This window comes from Amblyomma americanum, chromosome 10 (genome assembly GCF_052857255.1).
Source record: "Amblyomma americanum isolate KBUSLIRL-KWMA chromosome 10, ASM5285725v1, whole genome shotgun sequence".
NCBI lineage: Eukaryota > Metazoa > Arthropoda > Arachnida > Ixodida > Ixodidae > Amblyomma > Amblyomma americanum.
In genome coordinates this window covers 94,829,558-94,845,749 of record NC_135506.1, presented here as the reverse complement: position 1 = coordinate 94,845,749, position 16,192 = coordinate 94,829,558, and the positions used below count along the sequence as shown (strand labels likewise).

At 44.3% G+C, this 16,192-nt stretch overlaps 1 protein-coding gene and 1 non-coding gene across 3 annotated transcripts; one reads left to right on the top strand and one right to left on the bottom strand.

Moving 5' to 3' along the window:
- Window positions 1–445: 445 nt before the first annotated feature.
- Window positions 446–518, bottom strand: TRNAA-AGC (transfer RNA alanine (anticodon AGC)). The gene has a single exon. It is a non-coding gene; the product is annotated as a tRNA-Ala (tRNA).
- A 6,184-nt stretch (window positions 519–6,702) lies between these two features.
- LOC144108811 (uncharacterized) lies at window positions 6,703–15,980 on the top strand. 2 transcript variants are annotated; one of them, XM_077641993.1, is made up of 3 exons: window positions 6,703–9,188; window positions 11,578–11,688; window positions 15,321–15,980. In XM_077641993.1, the coding sequence occupies exons 1-3, from the start codon at window positions 8,921–8,923 to the stop codon at window positions 15,728–15,730; spliced, it is 789 nt and encodes a 262-aa protein (XP_077498119.1). In that variant the 5' UTR covers window positions 6,703–8,920; the 3' UTR covers window positions 15,731–15,980. The 2 variants fall into 2 exon arrangements, with proteins under 2 accessions (XP_077498119.1, XP_077498118.1); XM_077641992.1 differs by having other exon boundaries at window positions 15,318–15,974.
- The last annotated feature ends 212 nt before the right edge of the window (window positions 15,981–16,192 follow it).

Sequence of the window (16,192 nt, the reverse complement as noted above, 5' to 3'; positions counted from 1 at the left end):
TTACAGTTTAAGGAGCCTACATGTAGCCGCAGCAGCTGTATTTTTCTGAAAGGCGTTGACGCTTTCGCGACAGTGTAGTTTCCCTGTTGTAAAAGTCCTGCTCGTACCTATTCACGCTGTTCGCATTTTCACCTTCCTTGCTTCAAGCAGACGAATCAGTGCATTAATGCGTTTTGTAGCTGGCGGTTTACACCTTTGGTTTAACGCTGGATGCACACCACATCAAACCGTGGCTTTTTTTTACGCTGCGTGTTTTGAATTTGCGTTTCTGCACACGTTTCATGGCAGACAAACAAGCGGCAAGAATGGTGCGTGTTTTACCGCGGCGGGAGAGCAGTACTAAAGTCTTACTAAAGCTTTTCTGCTTTGACCGTGCGCACAACGAGACCTAAATAACAAGCAGCGTTGTAAAAAAAAAAAAAAAAACGCAAAGCAAAAAGTGTTCTGGAGGTGCGGGGTATCGATCCCCGTACCTCTCGCATGCTAAGCGAGCGCTCTACCATCTGAGCTACACCCCCAACGGATATTGTTGTCTTTAGGGGTACTTATTAATGTGTGTAGCGTAGTAGCACGACAGAATTTTTGGATAGCTACCGGCGCTTTACGTCTTTACCATCGTCGCTTGCGTTGGAAACAGACGCGTGCAAAGCGTACGACGAATCGCTTGATTCGCCGAGAACGCATGCCCCAACCGTCAAAAGCCTGCCGTGCGCCCTGGCGTTCGCTGCACAGTACTCGAGGTGCCAAGCGCTTCGCGTGACGGTCAGCAGCACGCCTTGCAGTTTTCCAAGCCCCTACACTTGTCCGCACCGTTCGCGCGGGCCTTTGAGTGAAGCTAAGCGTCCACGGGCTGCCCGTGAACGAGACGTAGAACCTGTGAGCGTACGCCATCCGCCGTCTATGCGCCGTGGTGTCACATAAACGCGGCTCCGGTTACCGACAGCCATCTGATTTCCGGCCCGCGCTCTGTGGATGTTTCTACATTTCTTTGCTTCTTTGTGTTGAGCTCTGCAACACGTCCGTTCGCACAACTACTGCTGCGCGAGCGTGTCGCGTTCTGCTACGTGGTGTTTCTCCATTCTCGAACGAATCAACGGTGCTGGCGTACTGGCTTGCTTTTTCGCGCCCTAGCACGGTTCGAAAGAGGCGGCAAGCTCTACCGAAAGCTGCGTGTTTTGTGCGTGTGCGTGTAAATGCAACTCTTCTGGTGAACGGCTGTTTCCCTCGTGCCGTTTGTGGTGGTAGTGGTGTTCGCGCAAGTGTCCCATCACGAAGACGTTCGTCCCTCGTACCAGCCAAGTCGTTTCCGCGTGCTTTTTTTTGTTTTCTTTTGGCGGTGTTTTCGAACACGGTTGAACGTCGCAGACTTCATGAGCCTGACCACATTTGCTGTGCGAAGTGTGGCATTCTCCCTTCTTTGCTGAAATATCACAGAGAGGCTCGTAAATGGCGGTTGCTCAGCGAAATTGATTAACTTAATTATCAACAGCGGCAGCTGTGTTTCTGTATGCGTTCGATTGTGAGTAGAATGTGCGCTATTGTGTTAACCATATGGATTTCCGCGCTGGAGTTCATTTTCCTGTTCAGTTTGAAGTGAGGTTTAGTGCTTATTTTATTCCACATTTGTTCATATTGCCTCATGCTATATATTTATCTGTGACACAAATGTAGTTAACATGACTATGTGACCTGAATGGTGTTCTTAGATACCAGAGTGCTAAAAAGGGCAATTAAACGCGTAGTTTCAGTGCTTTGCTTATTCGAACTGACAAGCATTGCTGCAGAGCACGCTTTACTGCGCATGTGGTGCTTCACTTCCCATTTCAGGCACCAGGTGTGACTAGCTAACATCTGGGCCAGAATTCGTGGTCTGCCTGTAGGCTAACACAGTTTCTTGATGCTGGTAGTTGTCAGTTACATTGACCGTCACTGCAAATGCAATCTAATGGCTTGCTGCTTTTAAGCGAAAATGACATGCTTGAATCAGTCCTCTTATGGGGAGTCTGCTTTAGACTATTAGGCCAGTTATCTCACAATAGAAGAGTGGATGGGATGGTAAACTGTTGTTATACTTGAAAGTGGGTCAGCATTGCTAATTAACGCTTTCAGCAGAATGGCTGGAAAGATTGGCAAAGGAGAAGTTTAAAGTACACATTGTGATTAAACTGTAGATCAGTGGCCCACAACAGCGTGGAACTGAAGTGTTGCAGAGCTGTCAAATGGTAGCATTAGAAGGTCTGAGGCAAGTGTCATCATGCATGCCCACAACTACCCTGAATATGTTGTCAACTGAATATAACATTCTCAGATATTGGAAGTGCAATAGGAACTAGACGATGAGCTGGGCTACAACAATCACTTGGCTGGGATCGTTGTGCCTCACCTGATTACAGGTACCTGTTGCACCAACAGCTTATTTTGAGCCTGCAACACTAACCTGGCCAGCAACGGAGCATTACTGAATGTTACAAAGACACTTTAGCATGGTTTGCAGTTTAACACAACACAAATACAAGAACACAGACACTCTGCAGACCTCCTGGCCAGTAGTGTTCACTTGAAGGGCATTATCAAGTTCGTCACTCACATCTTCCAAGTTTTCATACCCTGGGTGTGCCTTACATGTCGGCAGATTCAGTGCCAGTTTTTCGCCACTTGAGATAGGTATATAAAACCTGTGCAGGCAGCACTTTCCTGCCTCTTTACCTGTTCTTTTTGCTCTGCATTATGTCTTGATCACATGCAATTCTCTCACATGGCAAGTTCCGGCAAGACATTGGGAGAGTGAATTAGTCTTGATTTCTGTCCATTTCATCGTGCCAAATGAACTTCCTTTAGCACATTACAGTTAAAATGAATCAAGAAACATGCATCTGGGGAAGAAACTGACAATACACTTGCTGGCTTTTGACTCCGCCTTCCATATCTTCCTTGCGTATGGGTTCCTTGGCCCAACTGTAGTGTATTGGACCTGTACCAACTAGCCTAACCTGTCGCACTGACAGACAAGGGGGCAACAAAGTGCATGCAGAGGCAGAACCTCTTCTGTACTAAAACTTGCTCAGTATAGCAGAATTGTTTTCTTATTCCATTCCATTTTGAGTTTCCCGCCCTTCGCATTCACTGAAGTGACACACTCCATGTTCCCTCTCCCTTGTTAGCTCAAGCCCTGGGCACGGCATCAGTCTGGCTAATGGCGAAGGTCGGGAAATTCAAGATTAAATGGAATAGGGAAAGCATCATTATTTTATAGTGACCCTCTTTTCTGCTGCACCTCCAAAACAGTGCAGTAACTTTACAGACTGTGTTTCCTGCCAAAGCATTGTGGGTATGCTTCATTTCTGCCTGGTTTTAATGTCACCATGTTTCAGGATAACACGGCTTCTGTGATTCAGGCAGGGGTGAGGAGAAAGCACTGCACAAAGCCACCTCATACATAAAGTTAAAACTCCATTTAGCGAACTGAAGAGAGCCACAAATTATTTCATTAAATCGGGAAATTTGTAAAATCGAGGAAGGAATTTTTCCGCCATTTGAAATTTAAAATCGCAACGTAGCTGCGCCCATAAGCTACTGCAGCATCATATTTGCTGGTAACCCGCGCTTGCGCGTATGATTAGCCTGCAAAGGCAGCCAGAATTGCTTGTGCATGAAAGCGCCATCTGGTAAAACGAATTCAGTGCCAAGGTGGGAAGCGCCGCCAATTGCTGAGTCCATTGTTCCGTGCAGCGGCGCAGCTTGCAGTCCCATCATAATTAAAGCAACGCCACGACTTGGGCGCCTAGATGTTACTGCTGGCATGCTGCCAACAATATCTGCTATACATTGTGGACGAAATAAGTGAGATATCTCTTTTCTTACTAATTTCTTCCCGGAAAAACTTTGTTAGGTCGGGATTAGTAGACGTTTGTTTCATTATTTTGGGTTACTGAGAGCACTGAACCCGATTGGTACTTGCCGGGGAATCAAAATTTTTTCGTTAGATCACGAACTTCGTAAAATGTGGTTTTGTTAGATCGAGTTTTGCCTGTACTTGTAGAGAAGCTTTGTGGGCAGCTTTCCCAGTTTGTAAGCCATCTTTGTAGTTGGTAAGCAGCAGTTTACTGTGCAAAGAATGCTTGTTTGGAACAGTGTGCACCAACCATTTGTAGAGTGCTCGAGCTCTGCACACCAAACAATAAGAACTGTATTTAGACAGCAGCTCCTGGTTTTCCGGTCAAGTGCTTTACCCACCTGTCTTGTAGGTCTGTGTATCCCTACTTCCACAGAAGTGTTTCCTCCAGAACCCAGCAACTATGGTGAAGTCATGCTTTGTTTGCAGAGCAGTGTGACGCCCGAGCTCTCTGTGCAAGGGTAATGCGGACTCTACATTTGGGCCAGCGTAAAACATTACCTTTGTGGACATTCTTGGACCAACTTGCATGTTGCTGGAGTGCAGTCACTTGCACATGTTGATGAAATGACTACATTAATTTGTTTGTGTGAACTTCTTGGCAGTAGTGTGTGTGACACCTTGAATGGCAAACGTAGTGAGCGGTAACCACTGCTTTTGCTGCAGATGGTAACGTTTGCCTGAGAAACCTGTAATGTTTTTCAGTGATGCTAGTGTGCTAGTGGTTTGTAGCTACTGAATTTGTTATGAGGTACACACAGCAGCAAATGTGTTGGGACGCGGATCAGAACCCAACTCTTTTGGGAATGTCGGCTAAGCTCCAACTCCTCAGCTCTGCTGGGCTCATACAGTGCTTCGTGAAGTGAGCTTTGTCTAGATTTAATGTTTTACGTGTCGTGTTGAGTACAATAGTGAGGAATGAGTACTGCCTGCTACCTTTAAACTCAAGCAGGGGGCAGTTAATCATTAGGTAATTGAAAGAGGATGTAGCTGTGGCTGACCTAGTCAAACTGCATGATTTAAACTTGAGCAAGAGTCCAGCCTGAACGTGTGTATTGCTACTGACCCTTGCAATATTATGTCATTCGTATGTTTAATTGGTTTGCTGAAGACAAAATCAGCTCTTTTGGGGATAGCTATGGTTGGTGCAGCTTGTCGCCCTTGCCATGCTTGTTGCTATGTGCTCCAACTAATTTTTCAAATACACGCCAAAATGCCAACTTTTTTTTTTTTTCAACAGAATATTTAAGCAACTGCTAGGAGGCTGTTTTAGTGGATGTTTATCGAAGAAATGTGTAACACCGGATTCTCACACAGGATTTGAAAGCCCTATAAACTGCCTTTCTTTTCCCTTTGAAACCTACTTCACGCCTCCCAGGTGGAAATTCCTAACTGGTTCTTACTGGCCAAACTATTTTAAGGAGCATTTCCCAGTTAATTCCAGCTGAAGCCATTTGGTACCAGCTGAAGGCAACTCGGCATTGTTCATTAAGGCAATTTGAGCAGTTAGTAACTGTGTCTGACAGTTATCCATCAGATGTTTTCAGAGACCACTAAAGGCAACTGTCCATTCCAAACTGCACTTTTGTAGTAGTCTGGAGGCATAAGTTCTTGACATGGAAAAAAAAAATGCTAAAAAAGGTGTCACGTTATATTGTATGACAGCAATGCAAACTGTTTGCAGAGCCACTGCTGACGAGCTATAAGTGACTCACAAAATGACGGTGAAAGGCATTAACAGTAGCTTAAGTGATGGTTAGTTTGGTTGCAGTTGCATTGTCATAGGGTTTGCATCACCTCAGTCTAGCAGGAACAAAATGACAGAAAATGATAGAAAGTCATCAGTATGTGTCTCGAAACAGGGAATTGTTCCAAAAGACTCGTTGCCTCATGCACCCCTGTCTCCTATTCTCAGCTACTCTAAAAGTCAAACATCTGTTTTGATAACAGAAAGAGTAGCAGCGGCGAGGCTTGAAGCTTCTTCCATTTGTGCCTCTGGTTGGAAGCAGAAGTGCCCTTATCTCCCCCTCCTTATGGGGAGGTTAGGGGAGTGGCTGGGCTTCCACGACCCACATGATTGTTGTCCTCCATTAGATGTGCTGGCAGCGTACAGAAATGCAGTGTGACATTTATTTCAAATCGTCACCCCTTGTAAACACTTGTGAAACTGGTTTCAACTTTGCGTGTACTTGTCTCTTATCAGCTTCTGTACGTGTCACAGCTGACCAGCATTTTGTCTGATGGGAAAATGAGAGTACGCTATTGCAGAAGTGCAGTTGAATCTCCACATTTCATTGCGGTCATGACTGAAGCATGGCTAATTTAATGCAACTTATCAACAGAGTCCATGTGTGCAAAACAGAGAAACCGTAATTGTGCAAAAAGAGGTATTCGCACGTTCATTGTGGCGTCATTCTTATGTTTGACCATGTTTTTCTCTTTGTTTCAGCTGCCCAGTAAAGACTGCAGAACCACAGCTGGGTTTGTGCTCTGAACAGAAAGCTGCATTCTTAGCCAGTCATTGATCTGCTGTAGCTGTAGCTTTGTAGTGCTGTGCACTTATCATTATTGCTTGCAGCACCCTTCATTAACTCATATACCCGTGTCAAAACCCTGGCAGCATAAATATTTACAGAAGTAGGCTGAAGAGAATGACCTTGTGCATGTAAGTGAGCAGTACATAAAGGAACATATGTGATTTCTGTTCTTATATGCCGTGGTAAACATTTGGCAAACATGTTGTAGATGTGAAAGAAAAAAATGGCGCTGTAATCCTATGTCCAGGAACAAATATTGTGTTGCTCTTATATACTTCTCGTGCAAGCACCATGATTATTCGCAGGCACACCTGCATCATCTGCTTCAAGCAAGACGGCTGTTGTGCACTCATCTGTCAAGAAACTATTGATGGCAAAGCTCCATTCTCTGAATCAGCAGGGAACTTTTTTCTATTCAATTTACTGTTTGCACTGGTTGACCATATGCAAACCATTAGTTTTTTCATGGCCACCTATTCATTTGTGTATTTTGTTATGTCCCCTGTGGAGAATAGATTACATAGCTACGCTTCTAGTGTCCGCTTGTACTGTTTAGATAACTTCCATGTTTCCTACTAACCACTGCTACGAAGAGTAAGAATCGGCCTTGTTATTGCTGCAATGAGCTCATGCTAGAGAAAATGGAACTGCTCTCATAATAATGCATTATTTGTGTGTACCTGCACTGGTAGCAGCAATACAAAACGAAACACAAACATTCAACCAATGGCTACTCCGTAAAGATGACTGACCCTTTTTTCTGAATAGTTTTCTTCTGTACTAATAACACCCAATATGCATTTTAAACTTCACTGCTTCACAAAATTTTTCTACTGCAAATACTAGCTATTACCTTTCTTATTGCACCTACCTATACAGAATAATATGCACTTGCATGCACTGCTGTGCACTTGTTTGTATTATTTGTGCACTCGTCCACTCGCCTGTAGGGAACTCAAACAGCTCGCCAGGAGGTGCACTTGTGCCGTTTACCTAGGGCCTAAGAGTTGAAACCTGACTTTATCGTGTGTGCGCATTCTCATGGATCGTGCTTCACTTCTCATGTCTTTAAAAGCTACGTCAGGCCCTCCAGGAAGCGACAATTGTCATATATGCACAGTGGAGCGTGCCATTCGAGACAAGTGTGTGGACAAGTATACACTTGGTATTCTTAGTGACAGTGATCATTGCTTTCCACTGACTTCCGCCTATTCTGGCTCTGGAAATAGCGTCTTTCGTATTCTCATCAAACACCTATGTCAAGATTAGGCTCAGTAGAACTGTTTATGTAAGTTAACTTTACACCTGAGGTGTGCATTTTGCATGTCATCGCTAAACCAATCACTTTTTGTCTGGTATTTAATCTGAGCAACTGTTGGAGGCATGGAAAGCACATCTGTGGGTCAAGATGATGTTGACGGAGAAGTGTCGAATTCAGTCTGTGTACTGCTTTGTGTCGTAGTGCTACACATTATCAGTTACATGAAAGCTTTGAATTGAGCCTGACTCTATAGTGGCCACCAGCTGTATAGACACGCTTTCCTACCTTTCTTCTAGTGGCCACACGTTGGCGTGACCAGCATGGTTGTTTAGGCCAGTTTCTGTCAAGCCTTGTACGTGAAGAAAACTTATCTGGTTCATTAAAAAAAAATTAATGATTGAAGGGCAGCGTTGCAACTGAAAAATATGCTTTGACAGTTGCCATGTTTGCTACCATAATTTCTTTGCTGAAAACCCGCTAAAATGTGGTGGGCTGCCATGAACTGGGTATGGAAAAAAATGATTTCAGAATCAATTCTTCAGGGAGAAATTAGGTACCATTAAGGCATCCAAAATAGCTCAGCATAGTACTCATGCAAATAAACAGTCGTGGACAAATGCAGTGCAACTAATGTCTTATAACTCTTGCTGCTGACGTGCCTCTTTCTTTGTAGCCTGTGCTCCCTAATTGAGTATTGGTGTCTGTTCTTCTGGTTACATTTTAACAAATAGTCAGATACTTCGTGTGCATCTTGTCAACGCTTCTGTTTGATAAATGCTCGTAGAGCAGTGGTGTCTTTCCAAGTGCCCGTGTAGCTTTTCTTGCTCTTTGGATTTACATCCGAGTGCTGTGAATATTATTTTGCACAGTGCTTACTGGAACAAAGTAACAGTAGTGCCTTGTTCACTTCAGGTCTGTTTAATTATTATGCTTTTTTTTTTGTCGCAGCTCACTGCAGTCCTTGATACGCATTCATCTGATGTTCTTTTTCATGATGGTGTTGCCTAGTTGTTCAAGTTTGTCATTATACTTTGAATACTTGCATCTTTCTTCTTGCATGCTTCTCCAGTGCTGTGACCATTGCAACTTTGTGCTTATGTTTCAGAACCTCCTCTGCACGCATCCTTTAAGCCGCCTCCCAGAAGACGAGGTGCCTACTTCCAGCTTCAGAACGGGTCCCTTTATTGTTTGAGCGTTGAAGGGACTGGTGGTCTAGAAGGCGCGAGATCTATGTATCAGCGCAACAGCGAGTCAGCAGTGAAGGCTGCTGCAAGTAACAGGTTTGGTGCTTCAAACCTGACAGACAACCAGCCAACCGGTGAAGACCCACGATCCTTGAGGTACACGGCCATCGACCAGAAGTCCCTGCTCGACATCGTCAAGTCTTATCCTGCTGACCAGCCCTATCGCTGCGACACATGTGGCATGCAGCTGAACAGCCAAGCTTCTCTGCTGACTCACCTGAGTGAGCACGTGAAGGGGAGTGCATTCACATGTGGTTTGTGTCACTATGCAACTCCCCGCAAATCCAATTTGAGGAGGCACATGCTTACTCACACAGGCGAGAAACCTTTCAAATGTGGCACCTGCTCGCAGGCGTTCAGTCGAAAAGAAAGCTTGGAGTCTCATATGATCAGTCATGGGAATCGCAGCTGAGCGCTGCACACTGACTCCAAGCAGTGCCTTCTGTTAGCAAAGCCACTTGGACCATTTCCAGGTTTAGTGATGCAGTCTGGGGCAGATAAATAACAAAGTACTGCAATCACATGCGGCCTCTTGGATACCTGGGGTATGGCCTAGTCCTTGTTGAAAAAAAATTGTGCTCCAGTGTAGCATAGATTTGTTCTATACGAAACAATTGAGGTCCATTGATCTTTTATCATTCCAGTGCAGCTATGATTTGTTATTGAGTCTGTGCAATCAAAATTTAATGAGTAGCCACCAGTGGCATCTCTTGTATGAGTAGAAGCAGTCTAGTTGATGGACTTGTGCTGATATGCGTTCAGCCCAGTACAAAGGTTTGCAAATAGTCAATGCGATCTCTCAGATGGTAGAAGATATTTTAGTACAATTCATGTCTGCACTTGCTTGAGTTAACTGCCTTCGAAAATGTGTGATATCTTTCCTTGCCTCTGTGCGTGGTCAAGTGTGCAGTTTACAAGAAGACCTGTGTCAACCAGGAGTCATATTTCTTAACGATTTTTCTGCTGATTCATCCTTTTGCCCTGCTATTATTCACTGTCGTGATTTTTGACACCATAGTCAGACACAACTTAAGTCTGCAGAAAAGCTTCACCAGCATTCAGGACTGTCGCACAGAATTCCTTCACGGCAAAAAGTTATCCGTTGTTAAAACTTTTCTTGTTACCTGAACAAACTGCTAATCACAAGGAAAAAAAAGTTATAACCGCTAGAATTTTAATACCTGGCTTATTTAGTGTAGTCAAACAGTAAAAAGTTGATTTCATTTGCTATTGTTATTGGCCAGCAGAGTATACAGTATGCAAAGGACCTTGGCCCAGTGTTAGCAACTGCTGTTTTTTTAAGTTGTGTCCTACTATAACAATGTTGTTCCCTGGTTCTACCGTTGAAGTGGCAGTTAGTAAATGGTAAGGAAGCGGAACAACGAAGGGCAGGAAGAATAGCTAAATATATGACTTCAGGTGTCCAGTGCTGTTCATTTCGCTTAGTGTTAGCTCAGCTCTCAGCAGATAGTTGCAGTTGTGCCAGATAATTGCTATACTACCTTAGCAGAAAAGTGATCTGAGCTTTGTATCTAATCAAATGTTTGTTTCTAAGCAGCTTTAATGCAGTTTGAGGCAGCTTTTTGTACCAATGCCTTAGTGTCCCCAGATTCTATGTGACAACTTTTGAATTTCATTGTTATTGCCTGTATTTCCTTGTACTGCATTACCTCAGTGTGCCTTGCAGTTTGTAAGCATTCTGTTTTCCGGTGTTTATTAGCTACCTGCCATAGTCATTTTCTAGCTCGCTATAAGTACTTGTCAGTCTAGTCCTAATGCCTAACATGTGCGAAACTAGTAGAATGACCTGTCTCTCTAGTTGCGTTCCAGTGGTCTTTATTTAGCTTTATTTGAGTTGGTTGATTGTTCTGAAACCTATATATCACTTGTTTGCATTATTGTTTTAGAAGGCTTGTATCTGGCTGCTACTGTTTGGTTATTGATTATGCTGACCTACTGAGTGTTCTGAAACCTATATCACTTGTTTGCATTCTTGTGTTAGAAGGCTTGTATCTGTTTGCTACTGTTTAGTTAGATTGTGTTGCTTGTTTTGCTTTTTCTAATGGCTTGTTTCTTGCTTGCTATGCAATAAACTGCCTTAGTTTGCTTGTTTGACACTTGCTTTGGCCAAGAACAGTCAGAAACAATGATCACAGCTTTGTTTTTTAGTAAATTGGTTGTAAAGTTTTCTGTACATGAGAACACCAAATACAAGGTATTATTTCACATCTAAATGAAGCTAAATTTTATGGAATTTTCTAGCAACTAGCAAAATGCCATTTTCGGGCTGAGTAGCATTTAACAGTGCTGAACTATGGAATTTGATCTCAGAATTCTGATTTAACAATAATACCAGGAAATAAATTTTTTGTGCATGCTGTTTGCATTAAATGAGTGCATGCCCTGATCTGAATGAACTGACGTACTGTGACGGTGAATTTGTAGACCACCTGCTAAGTTCCTAATGCTTGATTGTGTACTGAAGACGACTTGTAGCATTGGCTTGATTCACCAGAACGTAGTTACTGATGTTTACTGATGCCATCCAGCAACAACAATCACTAGCAATTATGTAGCTGCATAATTATTTGTCACAGGCTGTCTGTGGCTGTGTAAGGCATGAGTACTTGGTTTTGTGTGCAGACAAGAATGGTGAGGATCAAAACCGCGATGTAACAGGAGTCGCAGCAGGCCACATCACTTACCATGCTGAACCTGCTGAATACCTGGAGTCACAGTTGTCGACTGGAGGAGGTATCGTTGCTGTAATTGGTGCTGTTTTTTTTTACGGCTTCAGCAGGCATTAAATATATATATAATAAAGGGATCAATATATATATATATATGATAAAGGGCTACAGGGGATAGCTATACAGCTTTCACAGAATGTTCGTAGTTCTGCGTTCGAACACTGAACTACGAACGTTCTGTGAAAGCTGTATAGCTCTCCTCTGTAGTCGTATGGCTGCGCTTAGGTGGATGCTAGCGAGTAATTGCCCCTTACTGCAGACTGACTCCATCTCCGGGGATTCGCCTGAAACACATTATGAAACTTAGACATATGCTCTACCTGTGTCAATTTCTGCTATATGCCCCTGATAGCAGGATGCAAATCAAAATAAAATGCAAAGTTCCCTTCAATGGAGGTCCTCCAAACAAGGACATAGACCTATTGTGATGACGTCACAGTCAAACTGCTGGTGCTGATGCCATGTTGATAGGTACAAGGGGCACACCATCGTAGGTTGACACGATTGTCTGGAGGTCCTCTGCTAAGGGGTATTTGTCGCTTTGGTCCCGAATTCGCCACATAAGCTCATAAATTAATGCTTAATGCAGAGCTTAGTAGCACCAAATATTTTTGCCAAAAATTCACAGGTTCCTTTGTCAAGTGTGTGTAAATACTAATGTAATATTGTAATCGTTCTGAGATGTCGTATCATGCAGTGCCATAGCTGCACCAGGCACTTTTTTAATGCACTAGCATTACTGGCTGCAGTGAGCGATTTCAGGGATGTCTGTGTGGTTCTGCATCACACAAACAAAAAAAAATACCAGAAAAAAAGCTCTACGGGTCACATTTGAACCCAGAAATTTCTCATGGGAAGTGAATAGGGATACAATGGATGCCATGTTACTTGATGGTTAGAGGTGAACATAGTTTAAGCGGCAAGATTAAACGAGGATTGTGGTGGATTAACAGTATATTAAGTTTGATTAAGGATGTATTGCATTGGATTAAGTTTCAGTAGGTGAATTAAGTTTGATTACTGTGGATTGTGATGGATGATGAGTGGACTCCGGCAGATTGCACTAAATCAAGAGAGCATTAAATTGGATTAAGGATAGATTCTGGATTGCGGTGGATTAAGAGTGGATTGCTTGGGATTAAGTTGCATTATAGGGTGCATTGAATGGGGATTAAACTGCATTGGCTGGATTAAGATTGAATTACATTCAATTACATCATATTATGATGGGTTATTAGTGGATTACTTTGGATTAAGTTCCAGCACGAATGATTATGGTAGACTGTGGTTAATTATGGGTTATCCTGGCATACTGAAGTGGAATTAAAGTGAATTACGTAGGCTTAGGAGTGGATTACTATTGGATTAAGGTGCAGTAGGGTGGATTAAGTTGGGTTATGATGGATTCTGATGAATGAAGGGTTGATTCTGCAGATGAATGTGCATTAATTAAGAGTGGATTACATTGAATTAAGTTAAATTGTGGAATAAGAGTGAATTGCATGTATTTGCTCAGGTGTAAATACAGCAGAATCTTGTTTCATTTCATTTCATTTTATTACCTTAAAGACCCCTCACGGGGTATTACATAAGGGGTGGGATTAGCAGAAAAGGCACAAAACAATGCCACTAGTGATCATGAACAAAAAATGTTGTTTAGATTGCTTGCAAATGATGAAGGACAGGTGATGTCGACGATATGCTGGGGAAGGCCGTTCGAATCTTTAGCTGCACGTGGGAAGAAGGAGGCTGAAAAAGTAACAGTTCGGGCTTGTGGGCGAAAAACTTGAAGCGTGTGGCTAGTGCGATGAGAAATGTATGATGCTGGCGTGATGTAAGGGGCACGGTTAAGTGATGAGTAAAAGAACTTGTGGTACAGTGATAGCGTGGCTATGCGACGATGAACGGAAAGAGGCGATAGTGCTGATTTGGTTTTTAAGGCTGAAACACTGACGTCGTAGGAGTAAGAAGAATGAATGAACCTTGTAGCGCGGTTTTGAACGGCTTCTAGATCGTTTACGAGGTTAATATGATGCGGGTTCCATATGGCGGATGCATATTCAAGTTTAGGTCTAATGAGTGACTTGTAGGCGAGCAATTTCATGTGATGTTAACTGTGAACTGTACATACTGGTCGTACACTGTCGTTATATTAGCACAAGACCTGGGACCTGATCCTCACGTTCATTGTGTTCATTTATACTACAGGACCCCAGGAAGCGTCTTTCACCGCGTTTCACCTTCTCTATGACAGGGATCAATGCTCGGACAGTACTAGGCGCAATGCTGTTGCCCGAGTGACAAACTGGCTTTCAACGTTGAGCAGTTCGCTGAACATGCTGAGCTGGCCCGTTAGCTACGTAAGTAACAGGATAAAGATATGCCACTATAACCTCCGTCAGTGTTCTACAACCCTGGCAACGAACTTTGCGTATGGTCTGCTATGCGACGCAAGGGCTTGTCTGAAAAGCAGCTCATAGCCGGTATTTCGGATCTTACAAAGTGTTGCGGCAGTTCACTGAAGTTAATTACGAAGTGCTGCTTGGTGGTGCAGAGCAGCCGCATCATCGATCGCCCTGCTCCGAAGTCGCCCAAGTTTTACGCATGAAACCGTATTTTGAACTGTAATGGATAAGATTTCTTCGTACTTTTTCTCATCTTTCTGTGACTTTCCTACAGCACATGTTCCTGCAGGTGTGTGTGTGTGTGTGTGTGTGTGTGCGTGTGCGTGTGCGTGCGTGCGTGCGTGCGTGTGTGTGTGTGTGGGGGGGGGGGGAATGCCATGTGGCATTTTCGGAGAAGACACGGCCGCGCCGCACATTATCCTACTCTGGAACTACGTTTTAGTGTACCATACTTAAGGGCTCATTAATTCATATTGTGGCCATTGCCGTGACAGTATGTTGCCTAGTGTTGTCTGGACAGCAGGCATTCTTGAGAATGTTTTTGATTGTCCAGTATGCCAGATCTTGTGCAGCCCTGTAGTTGGCACTCTTGTGCAGTGAGAGTGGGAGGTGCATGTACTTGCTCCTGCTCTTTAACCTCATAGGAAGGCACAAAGTGCACATAAATTTTCTCTTCACTCCTGCAAAGCTGAATGCACACTATAGGTTTATGTGCCGTCATTGCTAGCTGCTGTAGCCGTAACCATTCTTAGAGGCAGCGCAAAAACAAGCGTACAAAATGAAAGCTCTATTCCTTCTCTCTTGTTTTTATGCTGCCTCCTAAGCAGTATATATGAAAATGAAAATTGGTTCTTGAGGAAAGGAAATGACGCAGTAACTGCTTCTCATATTTCGGTGGACACACGAAACCTACAATAAGGGAGGAGACAAACGAGGGAGTGAAAGAAGAACAGAAGAAAGAGGTGCCATAGTGGAGGTCGACCGCCTGGGGATCTTTAACGTGCACTGACATCGCACAGCACACGGGCGCCTTTTGCGTTTCGCCTCCATCGAAACATGGCTGCCGCGGTCAAGTTTGAACCCGGGTCCTCCGGCTCAGTATACGGGTGCCTTAACCACTGAGCCAGCACGGCGGGTAAAGCAGTATATATGTTCCAGCTATTCAGATCGTATTCTAGTCCAGTGCCAAGTATCCTCCGTCAGCTTACGTAATGCACCTGACTTTCAGCAGGCGACGTCCCCGGCAGCACGCCCCGCTCGCTGAGCACCGCCGATGCACCTGCCGCCTGCGCAGCCGTACCGGTGTCGACCTCCAGCCTCGGCGAAGTCTTGCCCCTTCCACAGCGTACGGTGGTGGCCCAGCCAGCAAGGCTCCTTCCGTGCCAGTGTCCCGTGGCCGGCTGCGGCTGGACGTGCCGCCTGGGCACGGAGATGGCACAGCACGTGCGGCTGCACGCCGAGGACCGGCCCTTTCGGTGCGGCATCTGCCAGCGAGCCTACCACCGACGGGCCCGGCTGGCGGCACACATGAGGACACATACGGGCGAGCGGCCTTTCCGCTGCCCGGTCTGCTCGATGGCTTTCGGCGACGAGTCCAACCTGGCGCGCCACGTGCGCAATAAGGCGCACCGCCACCCGTGAGCGAGCGAAAGTATGAAAGAAATTAAAGTGCCTTGTTCTTATTTGTGATTCCGCAGTTGCACCGCAGCGGAAGTCTAAAGAAGATCAAACCAGCTTTATGCCTCACGTTAGGCTTTCATTAATTAAAAGCAGCAGGTTTATTGTAAGATATATGTATACAATAGTAATATAATGAAGCTTGGAAACCATTGTGACTCAAAAAATTATATTCCTTGAGGATATCTTTGGATATGTTTGCATTTAAACCTGGTCTATATACCATCTATATACCACCTGCTTCTGGTAGGGTTGGACTGTTCAGATATTTTGGCCATTCATCTTTTCCATTCAGGCAGCACAATTAAACTCTAGAGAGAAATTGCACTCTGTGGCCGTGGGCATGGTAAACCCATGTGATGCGCCTCACTTCTTTTTGCTTATTCTGGCTATAGCTTCCCTTTACATATCAGCTTTGAGTACAGC